This window comes from Procambarus clarkii, chromosome 20, assembly GCF_040958095.1.
Source record: "Procambarus clarkii isolate CNS0578487 chromosome 20, FALCON_Pclarkii_2.0, whole genome shotgun sequence".
Classification (NCBI taxonomy): Eukaryota; Metazoa; Arthropoda; class Malacostraca; order Decapoda; family Cambaridae; genus Procambarus; species Procambarus clarkii.
The window spans coordinates 43,984,735-44,009,734 of record NC_091169.1 but is presented as its reverse complement, the minus strand read 5'-3'; the positions used below and the strand labels follow the sequence as shown (position 1 = coordinate 44,009,734).

Below are 25,000 nucleotides of genomic sequence, written 5' to 3'. Positions count from 1 at the left end.
GTGATATCAACTCCTAGATCTTTCTCTCTGTCTGTTTCATTAAGTACTTCATCTCCTATTCTGTATCCTGTGCCTGGCCTCCTGTTTCCACTGCCTAGTTTCATTACTTTGCATTTACTCGGGTTGAACTTCAACAGCCATTTGTTGGACCATTCACTCAGTCTATCCAGGTCATCTTGTAGCCTCCTACTATCATCCTCTGTTTCAATCCTCCTCATAATTTTTGCATCGTCGGCAAACATTGAGAGGAACGAATCTATACCCTCTGGGAGATCATTTACATATACCAGAAACAGTATAGGTCCAAGGACTGACCCCTGCGGGACTCCACTTGTGACGTCTCGCCAATCTGAGACCTCACCCCTCACACAGACTCGTTGTCTCCTGTTGCTTAGGTATTCCTCTATCCACCGGAGTACCTTCCCTCTCACTCCAGCCTGCATCTCCAACTTTCGCACTAGCCTCTTGTGGGGCACTGTATCAAAGGCTTTCTGACAATCCAAAAATATGCAGTCTGCCCACCCTTCTCTTTCTTGCCTTATTTTTGTTGCCTGGTCGTAGAATTCAAGTAACCCTGTGAGGCAGGACCTGCCATCCCTGAACCCATGTTGATGCTGTGTTACAAAGTTCCTTCGCTCCAGATGCTCCACTAGTTTTTTTCGCACAATCTTCTCCATCAGCTTGCATGGTATGCAGGTTAGGGACACTGGCCTGTAGTTCAGTGCCTCCTGTCTATCCCCTTTCTTGTATATCGGGACTACGTTAGCTGCTTTCCAAGTATCTGGCAGTTCCCCTGTTGCCAGTGATTTGTTATACACTATGGAGAGTGGTAGGCTCAGTTCTCTTGCTCCTTCCTTTAGAACCCAAGGGGAGATTCCATCTGGGCCTATAGCCTTCGTCACGTCCAACTCTAGTAAACACTTCCTTACTTCCCCACTGGTAATCTCAAACTCTTCCAGTGGTTCCTGGTTAGCTATTCCCTCACTTACCTCTGGAATTTCTCCTTGTTCTAAGGTGAAGACCTCCTGGAATTTCTTATTCAATTCCTCACACACTTCCTTGTCATTTGTAGTGAATCCTTCCGCCCCTATCCTTAATCTCATAACCTGTTCCTTTACTGTTGTTTTTCTCCTAATGTGGCTATGCAACAATTTAGGCTGAGTCTTTGCCTTGCTTGCGATGTCATTTTCGTATTGTCTTTCTGCCTCTCTTCTCATCCTGACATATTCATTCCTGGCATTCTGGTATCTTTCTCTGCTCTCCAGTGTCCTGTTATTCCTATAGTTTCTCCATGCCCTTTTACTTTGCTGCTTAGCTAGCCTACATCTTTGATTAAACCATGGGTTTCTCATCTTCATTTCTCTGTTTTCCTTTTGGACTGGGACAAACTTGTTTGCTGCGTCCTTGCACTTCTGCGTGATGTAATCCATCATATCTTGGGCCGTCTTTCCCCTGAGCTCTGTTTCCCATGCTATATCTGTTAGGAATTTTCTTATCCCCTCATAGTTTCCCTTTCGGTATGCTAACCTTTTGGTTTCGGTATCCCTCCTCGAGTTCAATAACCCTTCTTCAATCAAGTACTCAAACACCAGTACACTGTGGTCGCTCATTCCTACTGGGTCCTCAAAACCGATTTCTCTTATGTCGGAGTCGTTCAGAGTGAAGACTAGGTCGAGTCTCGCTGGTTCGTCATTGCCTCTCATCCTTGTGGGTTCTCCGACATGCTGCGTTAAAAAGTTGCTTGTCACCACCTCCAATAGTTTGGCTCTCCACGTATCCTCGCCTCCATGCGGTTCCTTGTTCTCCCAGTCAATCTTTCCGTGATTGAAGTCGCCCATGATGAGCAGGTGGGATCTATTTCTACAGGCAGCAGAGGCTGCCCTCTCAATTATAGTGTTAACTGCCTTGTTGTTGTTTTCATACTCTTGACTGGGTCTCCTGTCATTTGGTGGAGGGTTGTATATTACTGCTACTACTATTCTTGGTCCTCCCATTGTTATGGTGCCTGCTATGTAGTCTCTGAACTCCTCACAGCCCGGGATGGCCATCTCCTTAAAACTCCATTCCCTTCTCATGAGTAGGGCCACTCCGCCTCCTCCTCTACCTTCCCTCTCTTTCCTTATTACTGTATACTCCTGGGGAAACACGGCATTCGTTATGATTCCAGAGAGTTTTGTTTCAGTGAGTCCGATTACATCTGGGTTAACTTCTTGTGCTCTTTCCCTTAGTTCACTTGTCTTGCTTGTGATCCCATCTATGTTCGAGTACATCACCCTGAAACTGACTCTCTTCTGCTTCTTTTCTGGGGGGGACCTTTGGGATCTGGGGTGAGTGGGAGCTGGGGGGACCTGGCACGGGGGGATTGGTGGAGGAGGGAGGGCTTGGGGTGGTGGGGGAGAGGGGGAGGGTACAGGGGGTGGATAAGAGGGGGAGGGTACAGGGGGTGGATAAGAGGGGGAGGGTACAGGGGGTGGATAAGAGGGGGAGGGTACAGGGGGTGGGTAAGAGAGGGAGGGTTGGGGAAGCATGGGGGGAGGAGAGGCTGTGGGGGATAGGGGAGATGGGGGGGCTTGGGGGAAGAGAAAAGGGTGGAGGGCTTGGGGGGCGTGGGGGAAAAGGGAGGGCTGAGGTGGGTGAGGAAGAGGGGAGGGTTTAGGGGAGTGGGGGAGAGGGGAAGACTTAGGTGGGGTGGGGGAGAGTGGGGGGCTTAGGGGGGAGGGGGAGAAGGGAGGGCATGGGGGTGGGAGAGACGGGAAGGCATGTGGGAGAAGGGAGGGCATGGGGGATGGGGGAGAAGGGAGGTCCTGGGGAGAGGGGTGAGGGGGAGAAGGGGGGTGAGTGGGGGGTGGGGGGTGGGTGGGGGGAGGGTGCCCTAGGTGGGTACTTAGTGGGGGGCTGACAGGGGATGGGGCAGGTTGGGTGTCTGTTGGGTAGAATTTGGGGGTGGTGCCCCAAATTGGTGGTGGTGTGTGTGTGTGTGTGTGTGTGTGTGTGTGTGTGTGTGTGTGTGTACCAGGCTGTTAGGCTGAGCTGCTCGCTGGCTGCCTGCCTCCCCCAGCCACACTGCAGCCTCCCTCCCACCCCCACACCCACACCAACAGCGAACCATCACCACCCAACAATCACCACCCAACAATGAGCACCACAAGTTACACTATAAGCGACTCCCAACTGCCGGAGCAAAAGTTAGGCCCCTCCGCCCAGCTGGGACGCCTGACGGCGACTGTCGGAACAAAACCTTCCCGCACAAACTCAACAGGCGAACCTGTGATTGTATCACAATCACAACTCCGAGGTGACGTATCAACACTCCACTTCAACACCGATTCAAAACCATTTCGCGAAGCGCTGCGTTACGTCAGACAGAATCGGAAACTTTTTTCTAAAATTGTCGATTATGGCGTTCAAAGAAAACGAGGCCTTGTCCGGATGTATCTGTACAACCCGTCTTCTTCCGTAATAGTGGCACATCCAATTCTGGTCTAATGTGAAATATTCGTTGAGATGTCCTAAGACTTTTTCATCACGGTAAAATCTTGGTAAATAAATGTGACTTTTTTATGCAATGTTCTCCATGGTTTGGTGGGTTGCTTGGGTTCGTTCGTTCGTAAAAGAGATCGCGGGCCGCTCACTGTACAAGGCTCCGAGGTTATGTTCAAAAGACAAGAATGTGTTATTGCATTACAGAACAAAATATATAATTCCGTTCAATTTCTGTTCCTCTTCCAGTGACAGCTTAATTAAGAGCTGTCTACATACCTTTTATCTACAGTCTGATACAGTTTCCGGGAATCAATGTCCCCGCGGCCCGGTCTCTCGCCAGACCTAGTTGGTGGTCTGGTCAAGCAGGCTGTTTAATACCGCTGCTCGCAGCTTGACGTTTAAATAACAGCTTGGTTGATCAGGTTTTTGTAGGTGTTCATCAAGTTCTCTCTTGAATACCGTGAGAGGTTGGCTGTGATTAGTCCCTGGCACTGTTAGGGGGGATCCATTCCCTGGCACTGTTAGGGGAGCCATTCCCTGGCACTGTTAGGGGAGTCATTCCCTGGCACTGTTAGGGGGAGCCATTCCCTGGCACTGTTAGGGGAGTCATTCCCTGGCACTGTTAGGGGAGTCATTCCCTGGCACTGTTAGGGGAGTCATTCCCTGGCACTGTTAGGGGAGTCATTCCCTGGCACTGTTAGGGGAGTCATTCCCTGGCACTGTTAGGGGAGCCATTCCCTGGCACTGTTAGGGGGGAGTCATTCCCTGGCACTGTTAGAGGGAGAGCCATTCCCTGGCACTGTTAGGGGGAGAGCCATTCCCTGGCACTGTTAGGGGGAGAGCCATTCCCTGGCACTGTTAGGGGGAGAGCCATTCCCTGGCACTGTTAGGGGGAGAGCCATTCCCTGGCACTGTTAGGGGGGAGCCATTCCATGGCACTGTTAGGGGGAGCCATTCCCTGGCACTGTTAGGGGGAGAGCCATTCCCTGGCACTGTTAGGGGGAGAGCCATTCCCTGGCACTGTTAGGGGAGCCATTCCCTGGCACTGTTAGGGGGGGAGCCATTCCCTGGCACTGTTAGGGGGGAGCCACTCCCTGGCACTGTTAGGGGAGAGCCATTCCCTGGCACTGTTAGGGGGGGAGCCACTCCCTGGCACTGTTAGGGGGGAGCCATTAGCTGGCACTGTTAGGGGGGAGCCATTCCCTGGCACTGTTAGGGGGGAGCCATTCCCTGGCTCTGTTAGAGGGGAGCCACTCCCTGGCACTGTTAGGGGGGAGCCATTCCCTGGCACTGTTAGGGGGAGCCATTTCCTGTCACTGTTAGGGGGGAGCCATTCCCTGGCACTGTTAGGGGGGAAGGATAACAGCTAGGAGAGCGTGACTCCGTGCCAGCGGCTGGTCTATTGTCCATCGCTTCATTAAGTTGTAATAAGCTGTTCTTCCCTTCACACTGTCTAGTTCCCTTCAAACTGTCTAGTTCCCTTCACACTGTCTGGTTCCCTTCACTCTGTCTAGTTCCCTTCACACTGTCTAGTTCCCTTCACGCTGTCTGGTTCCCTTCACGCTGTCTTGTTCCCTTCACACTGTCTAGTTCCCTTCACACTGTCTAGTTCCCTTCACACTGGTTCCCTTCACACTGTCTAGTTCCCTTCACACTGTCTGGTTCCCTTCACACTGTCTGGTTCCCTTCACACTGTCTAGTTCCCTTCACACTGTCTGGTTCCCTTCACACTGTCTAGTTCCCTTCACACTGGTTCCCTTCACACTGTCTAGTTCCCTTCACACTGGTTCCCTTCACACTGTCTAGTTCCCTTCACACTGTCTAGTTCCCTTCACACTGTCTAGTTCCCTTCACACTGGTTCCCTTCACACTGTCTAGTTCCTTTCACACTGTCTAGTTACCTTCACACTGTCTAGTTCCCTTAACACTGTCTAGTTCCCTTCACACTGTCTGGTTCCCTTCACGCTGTCTAGTTCCCTTCACGCTGTCTAGTTCCCTTCACGCTGTCTGGTTCCCTTCACGCTGTCTAGTTCCCTTCACACTGTCTAGTTCCCTTCACGCTGTCTGGTTCCCTTCACGCTGTCTGGTTCCCTTCACGCTGTCTGGTTCCCTTCACGCTGTCTAGTTCCCTTCACACTGGTTCCCTTCACGCTGTCTGGTTCCCTTCACGCTGTCTGGTTCCCTTCACGCTGTCTGGTTCCCTTCACACTGTCTGGTTCCCTTCACACTGTCTAGTTCCCTTCACACTGGTTCCCTTCACGCTGTCTAGTTCCCTTCACGTTGTCTAGTTCCCTTCACACTGGTTCCCTTCACACTGTCTAGTTCCCTTCACGCTGTCTGGTTCCCTTCACACTGTCTAGTTCCCTTCACACTGGTTCCCTTCACACTGTCTAGTTCCCTTCACACTGTCTAGTTCCCTTCACACTGGTTCCCTTCACGCTGTCTAGTTCCCTTCACGTTGTCTAGTTCCCTTCACACTGGTTCCCTTCACACTGTCTAGTTCCCTTCACGCTGTCTGGTTCCCTTCACACTGTCTAGTTCCCTTCACACTGGTTCCCTTCACACTGTCTAGTTCCCTTCACACTGTCTAGTTCCCTTCACACTGGTTCCCTTCACACTGTCTAGTTCCCTTCACACTGTCTAGTTCCCTTCACACTGGTTCCCTTCACACTGTCTAGTTCCTTTCACACTGTCTAGTTACCTTCACACTGTCTAGTTCCCTTAACACTGTCTAGTTCCCTTCACACTGTCTAGCTCCCTTCACGCTGTCTGGTTCCCTTCACGCTGTCTGGTTCCCTTCACGCTGTCTAGTTCCCTTCACGCTGTCTGGTTCCCTTCACGCTGTCTAGTTCCCTTCACACTGTCTAGTTCCCTTCACGCTGTCTGGTTCCCTTCACGCTGTCTGGTTCCCTTCACGCTGTCTAGTTCCCTTCACACTGGTTCCCTTCACGCTGTCTAGTTCCCTTCACGCTGTCTGGTTCCCTTCACGCTGTCTGGTTCCCTTCACGCTGTCTGGTTCCCTTCACACTGTCTGGTTCCCTTCACACTGTCTAGTTCCCTTCACACTGTCTAGTTCCCTTCACACTGGTTCCCTTCACGCTGTCTAGTTCCCTTCACGTTGTCTAGTTCCCTTCACACTGGTTCCCTTCACACTGTCTAGTTCCCTTCACGCTGTCTGGTTCCCTTCACAACTGTCTAGTTCCCTTCACACTGGTTCCCTTCACGCTGTCTAGTTCCCTTCACGTTGTCTAGTTCCCTTCACACTGGTTCCCTTCACACTGTCTAGTTCCCTTCACGCTGTCTGGTTCCCTTCACAACTGTCTAGTTCCCTTCACACTGTCTAGTTCCCTTCACGCTGTCTAGTTCCATTCACACTGTCTAGTTCCCTTCACACTGTCTAGTTCCCTTCACGCTGTCTAGTTCCCTTCACACTGGTTCCCTTCACGCTGTCTAGTTCCCTTCACACTGGTTCCCTTCACGCTGTCTAGTTCCCTTCACACTGTCTAGTTCCCTTCACGCTGTCTAGTTCCATTCACACTGTCTAGTTCCCTTCACACTGTCTGGTTCCCTTCACGCTGTCTAGTTCCCTTCACACTGTCTAGTTCCCTTCACACTGTCTAGTTCCCTTCACGCTGTCTAGTTCCCTTCACGCTGTCTAGTTCCCTTCACACTGTCTAGTTCCCTTCACACTGTCTAGTTCCCTTCACACTGTCTAGTTCCCTTCACGCTGTCTAGTTCCCTTCACACTGTCTAGTTCCCTTCACACTGTCTAGTTCCCTTCACTGTCTAGTTCCCTTCACGCTGTCTGGTTCCCTTCACGCTGTCTAGTTCCATTCACACTGTCTAGTTCCCTTCACACTGTCTGGTTCCCTTCACGCTGTCTAGTTCCCTTCACACTGTCTAGTTCCCTTCACACTGTCTAGTTCCCTTCACGCTGTCTAGTTCCCCTTCACACTGTCTAGTTCCCTTCACACTGGTTCCCTTCACGCTGTCTAGTTCCCTTCACGCTGTATAGTTCCCTTAACACTGTCTAGTTCCCTTCACGCTGTCTAGTTCCCTTCACACTGTCTAGTTCCCTTCACACTGTCTAGTTCCCTTCACACTGTCTAGTTCCCTTCACACTGGTTCCCTTCACGCTGTCTAGTTCCCTTCACGCTGTCTAGTTCCCTTCACACTGTCTAGTTCCCTTCACGCTGTCTAGTTCCATTCACACTGTCTGGTTCCCTTCACACTGTCTAGTTCCCTTCACGCTGTCTAGTTCCCTTCACACTGTCTAGTTCCCTTCACACTGTCTAGTTCCATTCACACTGTCTAGTTCCCTTCACACTGTCTGGTTCCCTTCACACTGTCTAGTTCCCTTCACACTGTCTGGTTCCCTTCTCATTGTCTAGTTCCCTTCACACTGTCTAGTTCCCTTCACACTGTCTAGTTCCCTTCACACTGGTTCCCTTCACGCTGTCTAGTTCCCTTCACGTTGTCTAGTTCCCTTCACACTGGTTCCCTTCACACTGTCTAGTTCCCTTCACGCTGTCTGGTTCCCTTCACAACTGTCTAGTTCCCTTCACACTGTCTAGTTCCCTTCACGCTGTCTAGTTCCATTCACACTGTCTAGTTCCCTTCACACTGTCTGGTTCCCTTCACACTGTCTAGTTCCCTTCACGCTGTCTAGTTCCATTCACACTGTCTAGTTCCCTTCACACTGTCTGGTTCCCTTCACACTGTCTAGTTCCCTTCACACTGTCTAGTTCCCTTAACACTGTCTAGTTCCCTTCACGCTGTCTGTTTCCCTTCATACTGGTTCCCTTCACACTGGTTCCCTGTCTGACTCCTGTCAGTAGGCTTAAAGCTCTACCGTCCCATAGCTCAGGTGTAAGCCTTAACCACTAATTTTCCCTGAACCACGACCTGCTGATTGATTTACAACCAGGTATCCAGTTCCTGCTGGGTGAACAGAGGAGTACAATTAAGGACTCGACCCTAGTCAATCCTCCCCTGGCCGGGACTCGAACCCACACTAAATTGCTGGTAAAGCCAATATTTCATATTCGTTTTATTACTTCATTCCGTGTCTTTTACCCCCTTACCTTCCCATTTGACCTGCCTTGACCCCTCTTTCATAATTCCCCTTACATCCTCTCTCTCTCTCTCTCTCTCTCTCTCTCTCTCTCTCTCTCTCTCTCTCTCTCTCTCTCTCTCCCTCTCACTCCTCCCTGCCTCCCCCCCCTCTACAAGACAAAAATGCGGGTCACGAACCTGAACATTGACGAGGGTGGGCGCGTCCTCCACTGGAACAGAGCCGTTGAACCAGGTGACGGTGGCGGCCGGACGAGCTCCCTTCACCAGGCAGTTGAGGGTAACCTCCTCCCCCTCGTAGGTGGCTGCCTCGGCCCCCGTCACCGTCACGCTCACCGGTGGCACTGTAGGGACAGGTCACAGGTCAAGGGTGGCACTGTAGGGGCAGGTCACAGGTCAAGGGTGCTGCTGTAGGGGGCAGGTCACAGGTCAAGGGTGGCACTGTAGGGGGCAGGTCACAGGTCAAGGGTGACACTGTAGGGGCAGGTTACAGGTCAAGGGTGGCACTGTAGGGGGCAGGTCACAGGTCAAGGGTGGCACTGTAGGCAGGCAGGTCACAGGTCAAGGGTGGCACTGTAGGGGGCAGGTCACAGGTCAAGGGTGGCACTGTAGGGACAGGTCACAGGTCAAGGGTGGCACTGTAGGGGCAGGTCACAGGTCAAGGGTGGCACTGTAGGGACAGGTCACAGGTCAAGGGTGGCACTCTAGGGACAGGTCACAGGTCAAGGGTGGCACTGTAGGGGGCAGGTCACAGGTCAAGGGTGGCACTGTAGGGGGCAGGTTACAGGTCAAGGGTGGCACTGTAGGGGCAGGTCACAGGTCAAGGGTGGCACTGTAGGGGCAGGTCACAGGTCAAGGGTGGCACTGTAGGGGGCAGGTCACAGGTCAAGGGTGGCACTGTAGGGGCAGGTCACAGGTCAAGGGTGGCACTGTAGGGGGCAGGTCACAGGTCAAGGGTGGCACTGTAGGGACAGGTCACAGGTCAAGGGTGGCACTGTAGGGGCAGGTCACAAGTCAAGGGTGGCACTGTAGGGACAGGTCACAGGTCAAGGGTGGCACTGTAGGGGCAGGTCACAGGTCAAGGGTGGCACTGTAGGGGCAGGTCACAGGTCAAGGGTGGCACTGTAGGGGGCAGGTCACAGGTCAAGGGTGGCACTGTAGGGGGCAGGTCACAGGTCAAGGGTGGCACTGTAGGGGCAGGTCACAGGTCAAGGGTGGCACTGTAGGGGGCAGGTCACAGGTCAAGGGTGGCACTGTAGGGGGCAGGTCACAGGTCAAGGGTGGCACTGTAGGGGGCAGGTCACAGGTCAAGGGTGGCACTGTAGGGGGCAGGTCACAGGTCAAGGGTGGCACTGTAGGGAGCAGGTTACAGGTCAAGGGTGGCACTGTAGGGGCAGGTCACAGGTCAAGGGTGGCACTGTAGAGGGCAGGTCACAGGTCAAGGTGGCACTGTAGAGGCAGGTCACAGGTCAAGGGTGGCACTGTAGGGGCAGGTCACAGGTCAAGGTGGCACTGTAGGGGCAGGTCACAGGTCAAGGGTGGCACTGTAGGGGCAGGTCACAGGTCAAGGGTGCTGGGGGTCAGCGAGAGTCCAGGCAGTCAGTTCATCTTACCACAACACCCAACTCATCCTCTGACAAAGGATAACTCTAAAACTATACTCAATGTTCTGGCTAAAGTTTAAGCTCGTGTGTCGACCTTTAACCTTGCCTGTGCCATATATATACTTGATGTATACATGTCCACCAGGCAGCTATACATGAAGGATACATAGCACAGCCACTGCCAACTCCTTCATATATTTATGTTTAGTGAACTAACTGCATGTTGGAAGTGACCTTTGCTCCACAATATAATTTTGCTCATCCGTGTATGAATATAATGTTTTAATGGAAGTATGTGATATTTAACTGTTGGGTTAATTATACTACAACATACGCGTTTAAAGTAAGATAATTTTTTGTTTTTACTCGTGAGTAGAATTTTCATATATTTGTTTTTAATCTAAAAACAGTTCCTTGGAAGAATAATAATAATCAAGGAATTTTAAAGTGTCGTGTTTATTAATTTTGTTGGGCTTCAGGAGAGAGATGATGTACTCAAGGGACTTGTAAGCATCCTAAGATGCTTCAGGAGATGGTGAGCATCCTAAGATGCTTCAGGAGATGGGGAGCATCCCAAGATGCTTCAGGAGATGGTGAGCATCCTAAGATGCTTCAGGAGATGGTGAGCATCCTAAGATGCTTCAGGAGATGGTGAGCATCCTAAGATGCTTCAGGAGATGGGGAGCATCCCAAGATGCTTCAGGAGATAGTGAGCATCCCAAGATGCTTCAGAAGATAGTGAGCATCCCAAGATGCTTCAGGAGATAGTGAGCATCCTAAGATGCTTCAGGAGATAGTGAGCATCCCAAGATGCTTCAGGAGATAGTGAACATCCTAAGATGCTTCAGGAGATAGTGAGCATCCTAAGATGCTTCAGGAGATAGTGAACATCCTAAGATGAACGCTGGCGATGGTTGGCCAGGAAGACCTCGATAAACCGACCAGACGCCGGCGGGAGGCCACATAGGCCTAACCCACTGGCACTATGCCAGATAAGAAAGGTCGACTCTTGGTGGTCATTTACGCCATAGAAGACAATTATCTAAACAGATAAGGTAATAAACATGTCCGCTATTGCCCGAAAAATTCCCAAGAGGCCTTTAGCTAATGACTCGCTATGGGGCTGTTGGACTATTACGTGAGTGGAAAAAACAATTTAATTATGGAAGAGCAATGAGTGGTCTGTGACTTACTATAACTATTTTACAGATCTAGAAATTTAAAAAAAATGGAAAGGGAGGGAGGGAATGGCAGAGGGAATTATTAAGGGAAAGCGCCAAGCCATTGCGACTATATAGCACTGGGAAGGGACCAGGATAAGGATTTGGGATGGGACGGGGGGGGGGAAAGGTGTGGTGCCCAACCACTTGTGTGGACGGTCGGGGATTGAACGCCGACTTGCATGAAGCGAGACCGTCGCTCTACCGTCCAACTCCAAGTGGTTAACAAACAAAACGAAAATAATAATTCACAGCTACACATTTAAATTATGAAGATTATATATTATATATTTTGAAAGATTTGATACATTAAAATGTCACACACACACACACACACACTCTCACACACACACACTCTCACACACACACACTCTCTCACACACACACTCTCTCTCACACACACACACACACACACACACACACAACACACACACACACACACACACACACACACACACACAACACACACACACACACACAACACACACACACACAACACACACACACACACACACACACACACACACACACACACACACAGATCAAGAGAAACAAGGGACACTTTACCATTGAGATCGACAGTGACGAAGGCCACGAAGGGGGAGGTCATGGCGGCGTTGTCCGCCTCGCAGGTGATGGTGGTGCCCAGGTCGGCCCTGGAGAGGGACACCCGTAGAGTATTCCTGCCCACGCCCGCTCCGTCCTGCTCCAAGATGCCCGAGTATTCTCCTGAGACGCCGCCGCCGCCACGCAGAAAAAGGGAGAGAACTCATGTTAGTTACGAAGTCTTCGTCTTGGAGCCCAGGTCTGGTGGGACCTTTGCCATGCTATGGCAAACCTTTGCCCTGATGGTCCTGTTCACCTAGCAGTAAATAAGTACCTGGGAGTTAGACAGCTGCTACGGGCTGCTTCCTGGTGATGTGTGCGCGCGCATGTGTGTAGGAATATGCAATAGGCATTTCGGGAATAACAATTCACCATCTTGCAGAGATAACAGCCTCCTGCAACAGATAAGAGTACATTGCCCTGTACAATTTGGGTGGTCAAAACAAAGCTGCTAACGAGGCCAAGAGTGCCACTAACGTAGTGCCGAGACGTACACAGGACAGGAAGGTAGACATTCTGACCAGACAATTCCCGGGAAACACAAACCGTAACTGTCCCTATTTTCCGCTTGTTACAACTTGTAATAAAGTTGTTGCATCTTGCCTTAACGTGTTTATGACGTATTAGAACGTTGTTACAACTTGCTATATTGGTTGTTATAACTGGTTAGGTGTTAAAACTTGTTCGAACGTTGTACCAACGTCGTAGTTTCGTTGTGTTTGGCGGGTTCAAGCCGCTGATAATGAAGGCAATAAGGAGACGGCTGAATATGGTGACCGACAACTTTCTACACTTGGCAAACATTTAATTACACGCCGTAAACACATCACAATAACGTGGCTGAAAGTAAACTAAAGCACGCTTGCATGACAGGAAAATGATCACCACGTTTCGACCCCTCTGTTCTGCCTTAACGTTCCAAGACGACGGATTCACCAAGCAGCTACGCAAGTACTAACAATCCTGAGCATCTTAAATCTCAATTTTAGCGGTTTGTTTACATTTAATCAAGAGTTTGCGAGCTTCGAAACTTCCCAATCAAATGTTGCTATTGCTATAAACAGCTTCCTGAACTTCGTAGGTGTACAGGTTCCATATTCACGAATCAGTTACGCCAGCACTTACGAACGTGTACATCTTTCCTCAATCTTTGACGGCTTTGGTTACATTTATTAAACAGTTTACAAGTATGAAAATTTCCCCAATCAACTGTTGTTATTGTTATTAATAGCCTCCTGGTGCTACGGAGCTCATTAACTGTTTAATAATTGTAAACAAAACCGCCAAAGATTTAGAAAAGATGTACAGGTTCGTAAGTGCTTGCGTAACTGCTTCGTGAATCTGGCCCCAGGATTGCCAGTCGGCGTAGTAGATATGCGTGATCAATGGGTTGTTTCAAGTTGTGGTTGGATGAGTTGTGGCTGGGTGAGATGGGTTTGGGAATATATAAATGCATCGCATGGCCCAATTGGCTATCCTTTATCATTTACGGGCTATTCATGCCCATGCCACCTCTTGGGTCATCTTGAGTTATCTTGAGATGATTTCGGGGCTTTTAGTGTCCCCGCGGCCCGGTCCTCGACCAGGCCTCCACCCCCAGGAAGCAGCCTGTGACAGCTGACTAACACCCAGGTACCTATTTTACTGCTAGGTAACAGGGGCATAGGGTGAAAAACTCTGCCCATTGTTTCTCGCCGGCGCCTGGGATCGAACCCAGGACCACAGGATCACAAGTCCAGCGTGCTGTCCCCTCGGCCGACCGGCTCTGGGTGGCTTAATCTTAATCAGTCAATCAATCCAATTGGCGTTATGCAATCTACATAATTCTTGTATTCATATTACAGGTATTAGGATGTATTTCTTATGAATTCGTGTTATTTTGTCAACTGAATCTATATTTATGGTGTTTTGAACACTTTATTGATTTACTAGGCTTTTGTTCGATTCCTGTATAAAAGTGCCTTTCTTGTTCTAATTGCATTAGGCTTAGTACTAAAAAAGGCATCTGAAATTGGAAAACCATCCGAGGTTAATTTTGTATACAGCAAACTACATCAGTATCTAGTTCTTGGTGTAATATTTCAAACGAGTGTTTATGAAATTGTAGACAAATGACAAATGTGTTTTGCTATGAAATCTTTATACATCTTAAATCCTACAATACATGTTTTTATTGTGTATAATCAGGATGCGGTACTGATTTGATCTAAAAATTTAACCGAGACTTAATTAACTGCTGTAATAACGGGGCTTGTTCTTAGTTGTATCAAGTTGCTTATTTGCTCAGAGTGCCGGGGGGGGGGGGGCGTCTTGACCCCCTCCCTTAACAACTGTGGAGGTAACTGGCCGGGGGGGGCGTCTTGACCCCCTCCCTTAACAACTGTGGAGGTAACTGGCCGGGGGGGCGTCTTGACCCCCTCCCTTAACAACTGTGGAGGTAACTGGCCGGGGGGGGGGCGTCTTGACCCCCTCCCTTAACAACTGTGGAGGTAACTGGCCGGGGGGGGGGCGTCTTGACCCCCTCCCTTAACAACTGTGGAGGTAACTGGCCGGGGGGGGGGGGCGTCTATACCCCCTCCCTTAACAACTGTGGAGGTAACTGGCCGGAGGGGGGCGTCTTGACCCCCTACCTTAACAACTGTGGAGGTAACTGGCCGGGGGGGGGGCGTCTTGACCCCCTCCCTTAAGAACTGTGGAGGTAACTGGCCGGGGGGGGGGGGGGCGTCTTGACCCCCTCCCTTAACAACTGTGGAGGTAACTGGCCGGGGGGGGGCGTCTTGACCCCCTCCCTTAACAACTGTGGAGGTAACTGGCCGGGGGGGGGCGTCTTGACCCCCTCCCTTAACAACTGTGGAGGTAACTGGCCGGGGGGGGGCGTCTTGACCCCCTCCCTTAACAACTGTGGAGGTAACTGGCCGGGGGGGGGGGGCGTCTATACCCCCTCCCTTAACAACTGTGGAGGTAACTGGCCGGGGGGGGCGTCTTGACCCCCTCCCTTAACAACTGTGGAGGTAACTGGCCGGGGGGGGGGGCGTCTATACCCCCTCCCTTAACAACTGTGGAGGTAACTGGCCGGGGGGGGGCGTCTTGACCCCCTCCCTTAACAACTGTGGAGGTAACTGGCCGGGGGGGGGGGGCGTCTTGACCCCCTCCCTTAACAACTGTGGAGGTAACTGGCCGGGGGGGGGCGTCTTGACCCCCTCCCTTAACAACTGTGGAGGTAACTGGCCATAGTCTCTAATGTTCAGCGGGGACCCTCCTCCCCCCCCCCCCCCCACGTTTTCCTGACCAAGTCACTTCATCTGTAAATTTTACTCTAAAATAAAACGGGGACTTGTGAGAGTTTGAGAAAAAGCAAATCAAAACAGCTTTTGTTTTCTAAACACTTACGTTACAATCGCAACCTATTTGCCTGCCCAGAAGTTTACATACCTAGTGAACCCTCCTTACCTATCTTGAAGTTATCTTGAGATGATTTCGGGGCTTAGCGTTCCCGCGGCCCGGTCCTCATCCAGGCTCCTTTTTGTTACACATCCCCCAGGAAGCAGCCCGTAGCAGCTGTCTAACTCCCAGGTACATATTTACTGCCAGATGAATAGGCGCATCAGGGTGAAAAAAACTCTGCCCATTTGTTTCCGCCTCCGCCAGGGATCGAACCCGGAACCCTAGGACTACGAATCCCGAGCACTGTCCACTCAGCCGTCAGGCATCGTGGCCAATACTAACTGGGCCGAGAATGCGCCAATATTACGCTGCTTTTGACTGTACTTAAACGCTGGAAATATAAGGCAGTCTTCGATAGCGTAAACAATTCAGTACATTATGAGATTAGGTTGTTTTGAGTCTAGGGTGATCCGAGGATGGAGCTAAGGTATATCTAGAATCTAAGGAATATATAGAGCAGCAGCAGCTCCACATGTAGGGGATTTCCTATTAGCAATCAGTTAGCAATCTAGGTGGAACCAGTTGATCTCACCTGGGAGGGTCTGGCTACCGTTCCACCAAGACACCCTGGCCACGGGCTTGCCCCCGCCAGACTCGCAGACGAGGGTGAGGGAGACGCCCTCGTCGAAGGGGCCCACCACCGTGGCGTTCTCGATGGGCGACCCGTCTTCGAAGGTCATCTGAAGGTACGACGGCAGTGCTGTAGGGAGACGGAAGTGTTCATTAGTACAGTTGTGTGGGGGGAGTGGACCTATTATGTCATATACAGGTCTCCAAGGGGTCAACTCCTTATGAGCCTATTCTCTCCCTACTGGCCAGCCACTTGGGCCGGATGGTACAGCGACGGCCTAGCTACTTTGCAGGTTCGGGGTTCGATTGCTGATTAGTCCGAGAGGGGGATAGACACCGTTCTTTAACCTTGCCTCCCGCCTATCCCTGCCTCCCCCCTCATCCACTTCACCACGCCCCCACCCGTCCACTTCACCACGCCCCCACCCGTCCACTTCACCACGCCCCCACCCGTCCACTTCACCACGCCCCCACCCGTCCACTTCCTCACGCCCCCACCCGTCCACTTCACCACGCCCCCACCCGTCCACTTCCCCATACCCCACCCGTCCACTTCCCACACGCCCCACCCGTCCTCTTCACCACGCCCCCACCCGTCCTCTTCACCACGCCCCCACCCGTCCTCTTCACCACGCCCCCACCCGTCCACTTCCCCACGCCCCCACCCGTCCACTTCCCCACGCCCCACCCGTCCACTTCACCACGCCCCCACCCGTCCACTTCACCACGCCCCCACCCGTCCACTTCACCACGCCCCCACCCGTCCACTTCACCACGCCCCCACCCGTCCACTTCCCCACGCCCCCACCCGTCCACTTCCCCACGCCCCCACCCGTCCACTTCACCACGCCCCCACCCGTCCACTTCACCACGCCCCCACCCGTCCACTTCACCACGCCCCCACCCGTCCACTTCCCCACGCCCCCACCCGTCCACTTCACCACGCCCCCACCCGTCCACTTCCCCACGCCCCCACCCGTCCACTTCCCCACGCCCCCACCCGTCCACTTCACCACGCCTCACCCGTCCACTTCACCACGCCCCCCACCCGTCCACTTCCCCACGCCCCCACCCGTCCACTTCACCACGCCCCCACCCGTCCACTTCCCCACGCCCCCACCCGTCCACTTCACCACGCCCCCACCCGTCCACTTCACCACGCCCCCACCCGTCCACTTCACCACGCCCCCACCCGTCCTCTTCACCACGCCCCCACCCGACCACTTCACCACGCCCCCACCCGTCCACTTCCCCACGCCCCACCCGTCCACTCCCCCCCCCTACCCGTCCACTTCCCCCCCCCACCCGTCCACTCCCCCCCACCCGTCCACTTCTGCTACAGACGCTTGAGCTACACAATTCGTCATAGAGACCATCATTGAACTATAATGGAACATACTTCAACACCCAAAGTTAGATGGATGACGTCTGGCAGGCAGTTTCGTGGGGGGGGGGCGTAGGAGGCTGTAGGGAGGCGTAGGAGGATGTAGGGAGGATGTAGGGGAGATAGGGAGGGTATGGGGAGGAGGGCTAAGTAACCATGGGGAAGGGGAGAGGGGGGTGGAGAGCACACTGAAATATAAATATATGGTTCATTTTGTGACTATCTGGTAATGGGTTGATCAATTGGGTGCCTTTTATTACTAAAATACCTTTTGTATGCACGCGCGTGCGTGCGTGTAGTCACCTAGTTGTGCTTGTGGGGTCGTGCATCAGCTCTTAAGCCCCGCCTTCCGACCATCATTGATTTAGTGCTGAAATAATGTTGGTCGACATCTCTTTGGCTCGTCTGTGTTTGCAATTATGTCCTCTCTTTCTGCTGTTCCTAAATTTGATCATTGTTTCTATATCTACTTGTGGAATCCCCCTTGGTATCTCGTACGTCGTTATCATGTCTGCCAAATTCCTTCTTTCCACAAGATCTCTTTCAGCTTAGCCCCCCCCCCTGATAAGAACGAGTTTTGTTGCATATTTTTTTATCTTTTTTAGTTTAGTTTCTTGTTTCAAGGAGAGGGGGGGGGGGGGATTATTTTGCACCCAGTCATGCCTCCTGGTCTCATCTAGTGTTATTTCCATGTGCAGATTTTGAATTTATCCAAATGATTTATGAATTATCCAAATGTAAACTATTATATCTCTCTCCTGCCTGTGTTGTAGCGAATACTGATTTAAAACAATTCAGCGGTGCCAATAATTTAGATGTTTTATTGAGTGGATTCTCGAAGTAAGAGATATCTCAGCAACAAGTCCACTACGGGCTCACCATAGGCCGTGCTACTTGGAACTTTTGTTCCAGGGGATAATGATGGTATCTGGGCTGTGCCTTTAAATGATGTTTAGCACTTGTGTTTTGTGTTCCTTTGTTGTTCATGATGAATATAAAATTTTCAGCACTCTGAGCGCTCACTCTCACAGGAAGATAATACTCATCTTCCTGTGGGTGTACTCCCATGGTGGGGGTGTTATGTCCCTGTGGGTGTACTCCCATGGTGGGGGTGTTATGTCCCTGTGGGTGTACTCCCATGGTGGGGGTGTTATGTCCCTGTGGGTGTACTCCCATGGTGGGGGTGTTATGTCCCTGTGGGTGTACTCCCATGGTGGGGGTGTTATGTCCTGTGGCTGTACTCCCATGGTGGGGGTGTTATGTCCCTGTGGGTGTACTCCCATGGTGGGGGTGTTATGTCCCTGTGGCTGTACTCCCATGGTGGGGGTGTTATGTCCCTGTGGGTGTACTCCCATGGTGGGGGTGTTATGTCCCTGTGGGTGTACTCCCATGGTGGGGGTGTTATGTCTCTGTGGGTGTACTCCCATGGTGGGGGGTGTTATGTCCCTGTGGGTGTACTCCCATGGTGGGGGTGTTATGTCCCTGTGGGTGTACTCCCATGGTGGGGGTGTTATGTCCCTGTGGGTGTACTCCCATGGTGGGGGTGTTATGTCCCTGTGGCTGTACTCCCATGGTGGGGGTGTTATGTCCCTGTGGGTGTACTCCCATGGTGGGGGTGTTATGTCCCTGTGGGTGTACTCCCATGGTGGGGGTGTTATGTCTCTGTGGGTGTACTCCCATGGTGGGGGTGTTATGTCCCTGTGGGTGTACTCCCATGGTGGGGGTGTTATGTCCCTGTGGGTGTACTCCCATGGTGGGGGTGTTATGTCCCTGTGGGTGTACTCCCATGGTGGGGGTGTTATGTCCCTGTGGCTGTACTCCCATGGTGGGGGTGTTATGTCCCTGTGGGTGTACTCCCATGGTGGGGGTGTTATGTCCCTGTGGGTGTACTCCCATGGTGGGGGTGTTATGTCTCTGTGGGTGTACTCCCATGGTGGGGGTGTTATGTCCCTGTGGGTGTACTCCCATGGTGGGGGTGTTATGTCCCTGTGGGTGTACTCCCATGGTGGGGGTGTTATCTCCCTGTGGGTGTACTCCCATGGTGGGGGTGTTATGTCCCTGTGGGTGTACTCCCATGGTGGGGGTGTTATGTCCCTGTGGGTGTACTCCCATGGTGGGGGTGTTATCTCCCTGTGGGTGTACTCCCATGGTGGGGGTGTTATGTCCCTGTGGGTGTACCTCTCATGGTGGGGGTGTTATGTCCCTGTGGGTGTACTCCCATGGTGGGGGTGTTATCTCCCTGTGGGTGTACTCCCATGGTGGGGGTGTTATGTCCTGTGGGTGTACTCCCATGGTGGGGGTGTTATGTCCCTGTGGCTGTACTCCCATGGTGGGGGTGTTATGTCCCTGTGGGTGTACTCCATGGTGGGGGTGTTATGTCTCTGTGGGTGTACTCCATGGTGGGGGTGTTATGTCCCTGTGGGTGTACTCCCATGGTGGGGGTGTTATGTCCCTGTGGGTGTACTCCCATGGTGGGGGTGTTATGTCCCTGTGGGTGTACTCCCATGGTGGGGGTGTTATGTCCCTGTGGGTGTACTCCCATGGTGGGGGTGTTATGTCTCTGTGGGTGTACTCCCATGGTGGGGGTGTTATGTCCCTGTGGGTGTACTCCCATGGTGGGGGTGTTATGTCCCTGTGGGTGTACTCCCATGGTAGGGGTGTTATGTCCCTGTGGGTGTACTCCCATGGTGGGGGTGTTATCTCCCTGTGGGTGTACTCCCATGGTGGGGGTGTTATGTCCCTGTGGGTGTACTCCCATGGTGGGGGTGTTATGTCTCTGTGGGTGTACTCCCATGGTGGGGGTGTTATGTCCCTGTGGGTGTACTCCCATGGTGGGGGTGTTATGTCCCTGTGGGTGTACTCCCATGGTGGGGGTGTTATCTCCCTGTGGGTGTACTCCCATGGTGGGGGTGTTATGTCCCTGTGGGTGTACTCCCATGGTGGGGGTGTTATGTCCCTGTGGGTGTACTCCCATGGTGGGGGTGTTATCTCCCTGTGGGTGTACTCCCATGGTGGGGGTGTTATGTCCCTGTGGGTGTACTCCCATGGTGGGGGTGTTATGTCCCTGTGGGTGTACTCCCATGGTGGGGGTGTTATGTCTCTGTGGGTGTACTCCCTTGGTGGGGGGTGTTATGTCCCTGTGGGTGTACTCCCATGGTGGGGGTGTTATGTCCCTGTGGGTGTACTCCCATGGTGGGGGTGTTATGTCTCTGTGGGTGAACTCCCATGGTGGGGGTGTTATGTCCCTGTGGGTGTACTCCCATGGTGGGGGTGTTATGTCCCTGTGGGTGTACTCCCATGGTGGGGGTGTTATGTCCCTGTGGGTGTACTCCCATGGTGGGGGTGTTATCTCCCTGTAGGTGTACTCCCATGGTGGGGGTGTTATCTCCCTGTGGGTGTACTCCCATGGTGGGGGTGTTATCTCCCTGTGGGTGTACTCCCATGGTGGGGGTGTTATGTCCCTGTGGGTGTACTCCCATGGTGGGGGTGTTATGTCCCTGTGGGTGTACTCCCATGGTGGGGGTGTTATGTCCCTGTGGGTGTACTCCCATGGTGGGGGTGTTATCTCCCTGTGGGTGTACTCCCATGGTGGGGGTGTTATGTCCCTGTGGGTGTACTCCCATGGTGGGGGTGTTGAGTGTAGGTAATAATAATTAATGAATTAATGTAGTTAATCTTCTGTATAAATATAAATGGAAATGTTCGTTTGTTCAAAATCGCTAATCTCCGAAAGTTCTTCACCGATTGCTTTGAAATTTTCACACAACGTTCCATTCGCATCCGAGCGGGTTTTTGTATGCATACTATATAGATGTCTCGTCTGTGGTGGTAAAAAAAACATGCTTTTTCTGAAAAATTGTTTTTCATGTGAGGGAAATCTTTGAAACCCTTTTACCGATTGCTTTGAAATTTTGACACAACGTTGCATTCGAATAGGCGCGTCTTTTTATATATCTACTATATACACACCTCACCTGTGACAGGAAAAAACATGCGTTTTTTTTTGTTGGATGTAAGGGCAACATACACTGTAATCTCCGAAAGTTCTTCACCAATTGCTTTGAAATTTTGACACAACGTTGCATTAGATTAGGCGCATCTTTTTCTATACCTACTATATACATGCCACCCCTGTGACTGGTAAAAACATGAGTTTTTGAAAAACAGCGCCATCTGTTGCACATAATGGCAACACGCACGCTATGCTAAATATGTCACGAATTCCATTTCAATGTTTCCGATTGCATTGATAAATTTTATTTTCATAGATCTCTATTTATTTTATTTTTTAATGAATTATTTTGTGTGACATTGCATTGGAATTGAGCTGCGTTGTTTACCAGACTGTTCATTTCGTGAGAATAGTTTATTTTTATATTTTTCATATGTTCATTTAATTTTTTAACTGTTTTTCTTATATTTCTGTGATGGGAACATCAGATCATTTGGGAAGGCATCGGACGAGGGAGTGGGGAATGGTGGGGAGGACGAGGGGACAAGGGAGGGGGTTTAATGGTTGGGAAGGACGAGAGGACGGGGGAGTTTGGGATGGTGGGGACGAGGGGGATGTGGGAATAGAGAATGGTGGGTAGGACAGGGGGACAGGGAAGGTTACCGTGGCTCAGCAACGCACATGCATTGCTGAGCCACAGCAACGCGTGACCGGGTACTGCTAGTAATAACGTAAGTGTAGTTACAGGATAAGAGCTACGCTCGTGGTGTCCCGTCTTCCCAGCACTCTTTGTCATATATACCGCTTTGAGTGTGTGTGTGTGCTGTAGAGAAGATAGAATCGAATTCCCCCCCACCCCCCCCCCCCCCCCTTCCAATTCCCATTTACAACACAAGTGATAAGGAACACAACCCTCTACCGTACGTACCATAGGTTGTGAGGTTGACGAACTGCACGACAGAGCACGCCTCACGTACGGCCAGGTACGTGATCTCACACTTGTATAATCCTTCGTCCTCCGTCCGTAGTGGGAAGATCTCCAGGCTGCTGTCCGTGCCGTTGGCCGCGTAGTGGAAGTCCGTTCTGGAGGGTAGAGGAGTTGTTGATACTTGTTGTGATTTACTGACAAACTAATATTTTGTTAATTATCAGGGAAAATGTCATTTAAAACAACGTGCCCAAAACAATGAAGTGTCGTTTTTAACACCTTTAGAAAATCCAAAAATGTTTGGAAGGTAGCAGGTTAAATATTAATATACAGTCCATGGCATATCAGGGGAAAGCCATTGCGACTATATATAGTACTGGGAAGGGGTCAGGATAAGGATTTGGAATGGAACGGAGGGAAGGGAATGGTGCCCAACCACTTGTGGACGGTCGGGGATTGAACGCCGACCTGCATGAAGCGAGACCGTCACTCTACCGTCCAGTCGAAGTGGCAGGAGTGACATACTAAGTTGCTGAGTATTTGTGAGAAGTTAATTCACATATTGTGAGAATGCTGGTCAGCACTAGGAGGAAGTGATGTGGTGGAGCAGACGCCATACACTGTTTCAAATGTAGCTATAACAGACCGTCAATGGTGATTGATTGATTGATAAAGATTAAGCCATCCAAAAGGTGGCACGGGCATGAATAGCCCGTAAGTGGCGGCCCTTTTGAGCCATTACCAGTATCAATAGATGATACTGGAGATCTGTGGAGGTGCGACTGCACCCTGCGTGACGGGAGATGTCTCCCGTAAGAAGGGAACCGCCAATGGGCTCAAGAACCGGTACACCAGTTGATTTAAGAGTTCAGAGGCGGGACCAAGGAGCCGAAGCTCTTTACTCTTCTAACACACAATTAGGTGAGTATACACAGCTCCTGTGAGGGATAAGTCTCCTATCCTTTGATACCAGCTGTTTCTATCCGTTGTCTTGTTCATCGTAGTGTTCAACAGTGATAATGTTCCTTCAAATGTCGCAACGTGGTGTCCAACGGGGACCCAAAACATGACGTTCAACGATGACAAATGCCAATTCAATATGAAAAATACTTTAAAAGTTGTAGAGGATACGATCAGTATTTAGAACACTTCCTGGGAGGGAGGAACTGAACCTCAAGCCTGCCAAACACTACAAACGTTGTTGTGTTAATTGGAACGTTCGAACAAGTTGTAATGCCTTCTAACTAGTTGTAACAACGATCTAACACGTCATAAAAGCTTTATAACAACTTTGTAACACCTTGTAACAAGATAACACTAGTGACCGCTACGTTGTGTGTGCAGGGCTAGGAATAATGACCTCTGGTGACCTAGGAATGGTGACCTTATCTTGAGGTATCTGGAGATGATTTCGGGGCCTAGCGTTCCCACGGCCCGGTCCTCGACCAGGCCTCATTTTTGTTACACACCCTCAGGAAGCAGCCCGTAGCAGCTGTCTAACTCCCAGCTACCTATTTACTGCTAGGTAACAGGGGTATCAGGTGAAAGAAACTTTTTGCCCATTTGTCTCCGCCTCCACCGGGGCTCGAAGCCGGAACCTCAGGACTTCGAATCCGAAACGCTGTCTACTCAGCTGTCAGGCGCCCTTATGCTTCAACCTCTCCAATAGCACGCCGTATTTTGACGGTATAATCCCCCCAACGCACAAGATAAGGGATACTATGGAAAATAGCAACTAAAAAAAAACTAAAACTTTCTAAGCTTGGGTCGATGAGGTTTGGTGGGTGGAGTGGGTTTGCACGTTTTAGTACCCCGTTTTATGCCCGTTGGGACACAGAGGCCGGGCTGAATGTCTAACGAGCATTGAACGAGGGGATGCTCAGCCAATGGTAACTCTCCAAATGACACCACCAGCATGGGTTCCTGGATGGAAAATCTTGCCTCACAGGCTTAATAGAATTCTATGTCCCGGCGACAAATATCAGGCAAGAAAGAGAAGACTAGGAAGACTGCAAATTTTTGGAATACCAGAAAGTCTTTGACAGAGTCCCCCACAAGAGATTAGTGTACAAGTTGGAGATGCAGGCAGGAGTGAAAGGGGAAGGTACTCCAGTGGGAAAGGGAGTACCTAAGGAACAGAAGATAGCGAGTCACTGTGAGGGGCGAGGTCTCAGAGTGGCGAGACGTCACCAGTGGAGTCACGCAGGGGTCAGTCCTTGGACCTATCCTGTTTCTGATATATCTAAATGATCTCCTCGAGAGAATACACTCGTTCCTCTCAATGTTTGCTGATAATGCAGAAATTATGAGGATTAAGACAGAGGAAGATAGCAAGAGGCTACAATATGACCTGGATACATTAAAGGAATGGTCCAACAAGTGGCTACTGAAGTTGAACCCAAGTAAATGTAAAGTAATGAAACTACGTGGAGGGAGCAGGATGCCAGACAGAAGGTACCAAATGGGAGACGAAGTCCTCATATTTTACAGTCCAGAAAAAGTTAAGTTAAAACCAAACTTCAATATTCTTAGGCCCTAGTATAGCACACATATGTACTATATTAGTCCTACGCTAGCATGTATTAGGCCTGAGATTGTTACCAGAGATTTAGGTCTTATTTATGTTGCGGTTAGAACAAAAGTTATCGGATAGTCCAAATTCAATAATAGAAGTCGACTTCATGCCGGACCATCACTACATACTGGGTCTTTCCACCACATAGTTACTGTAAGAAT

General features: G+C 51.0%; 1 protein-coding gene across 6 annotated transcripts in view; it reads right to left on the bottom strand.

Annotated features, from left to right (window-relative positions):
• Positions 1-22,419, bottom strand: part of LOC138366667 (hemicentin-2-like) — a gene marked incomplete at its 5' end in the record, with an annotated part of 93,918 nt that extends 71,499 nt beyond the window's left edge. For all 6 annotated transcript variants that reach the window (XM_069327897.1, XM_069327893.1, XM_069327899.1 and 3 more), the window contains 4 exon segments: positions 8,737-8,900; positions 11,948-12,109; positions 15,963-16,130; positions 22,265-22,419. In XM_069327897.1, the coding sequence (XP_069183998.1) occupies positions 8,737-8,900; positions 11,948-12,109; positions 15,963-16,130; positions 22,265-22,419 (649 nt within the window).
• Positions 22,420-25,000: the final 2,581 nt, after the last annotated feature.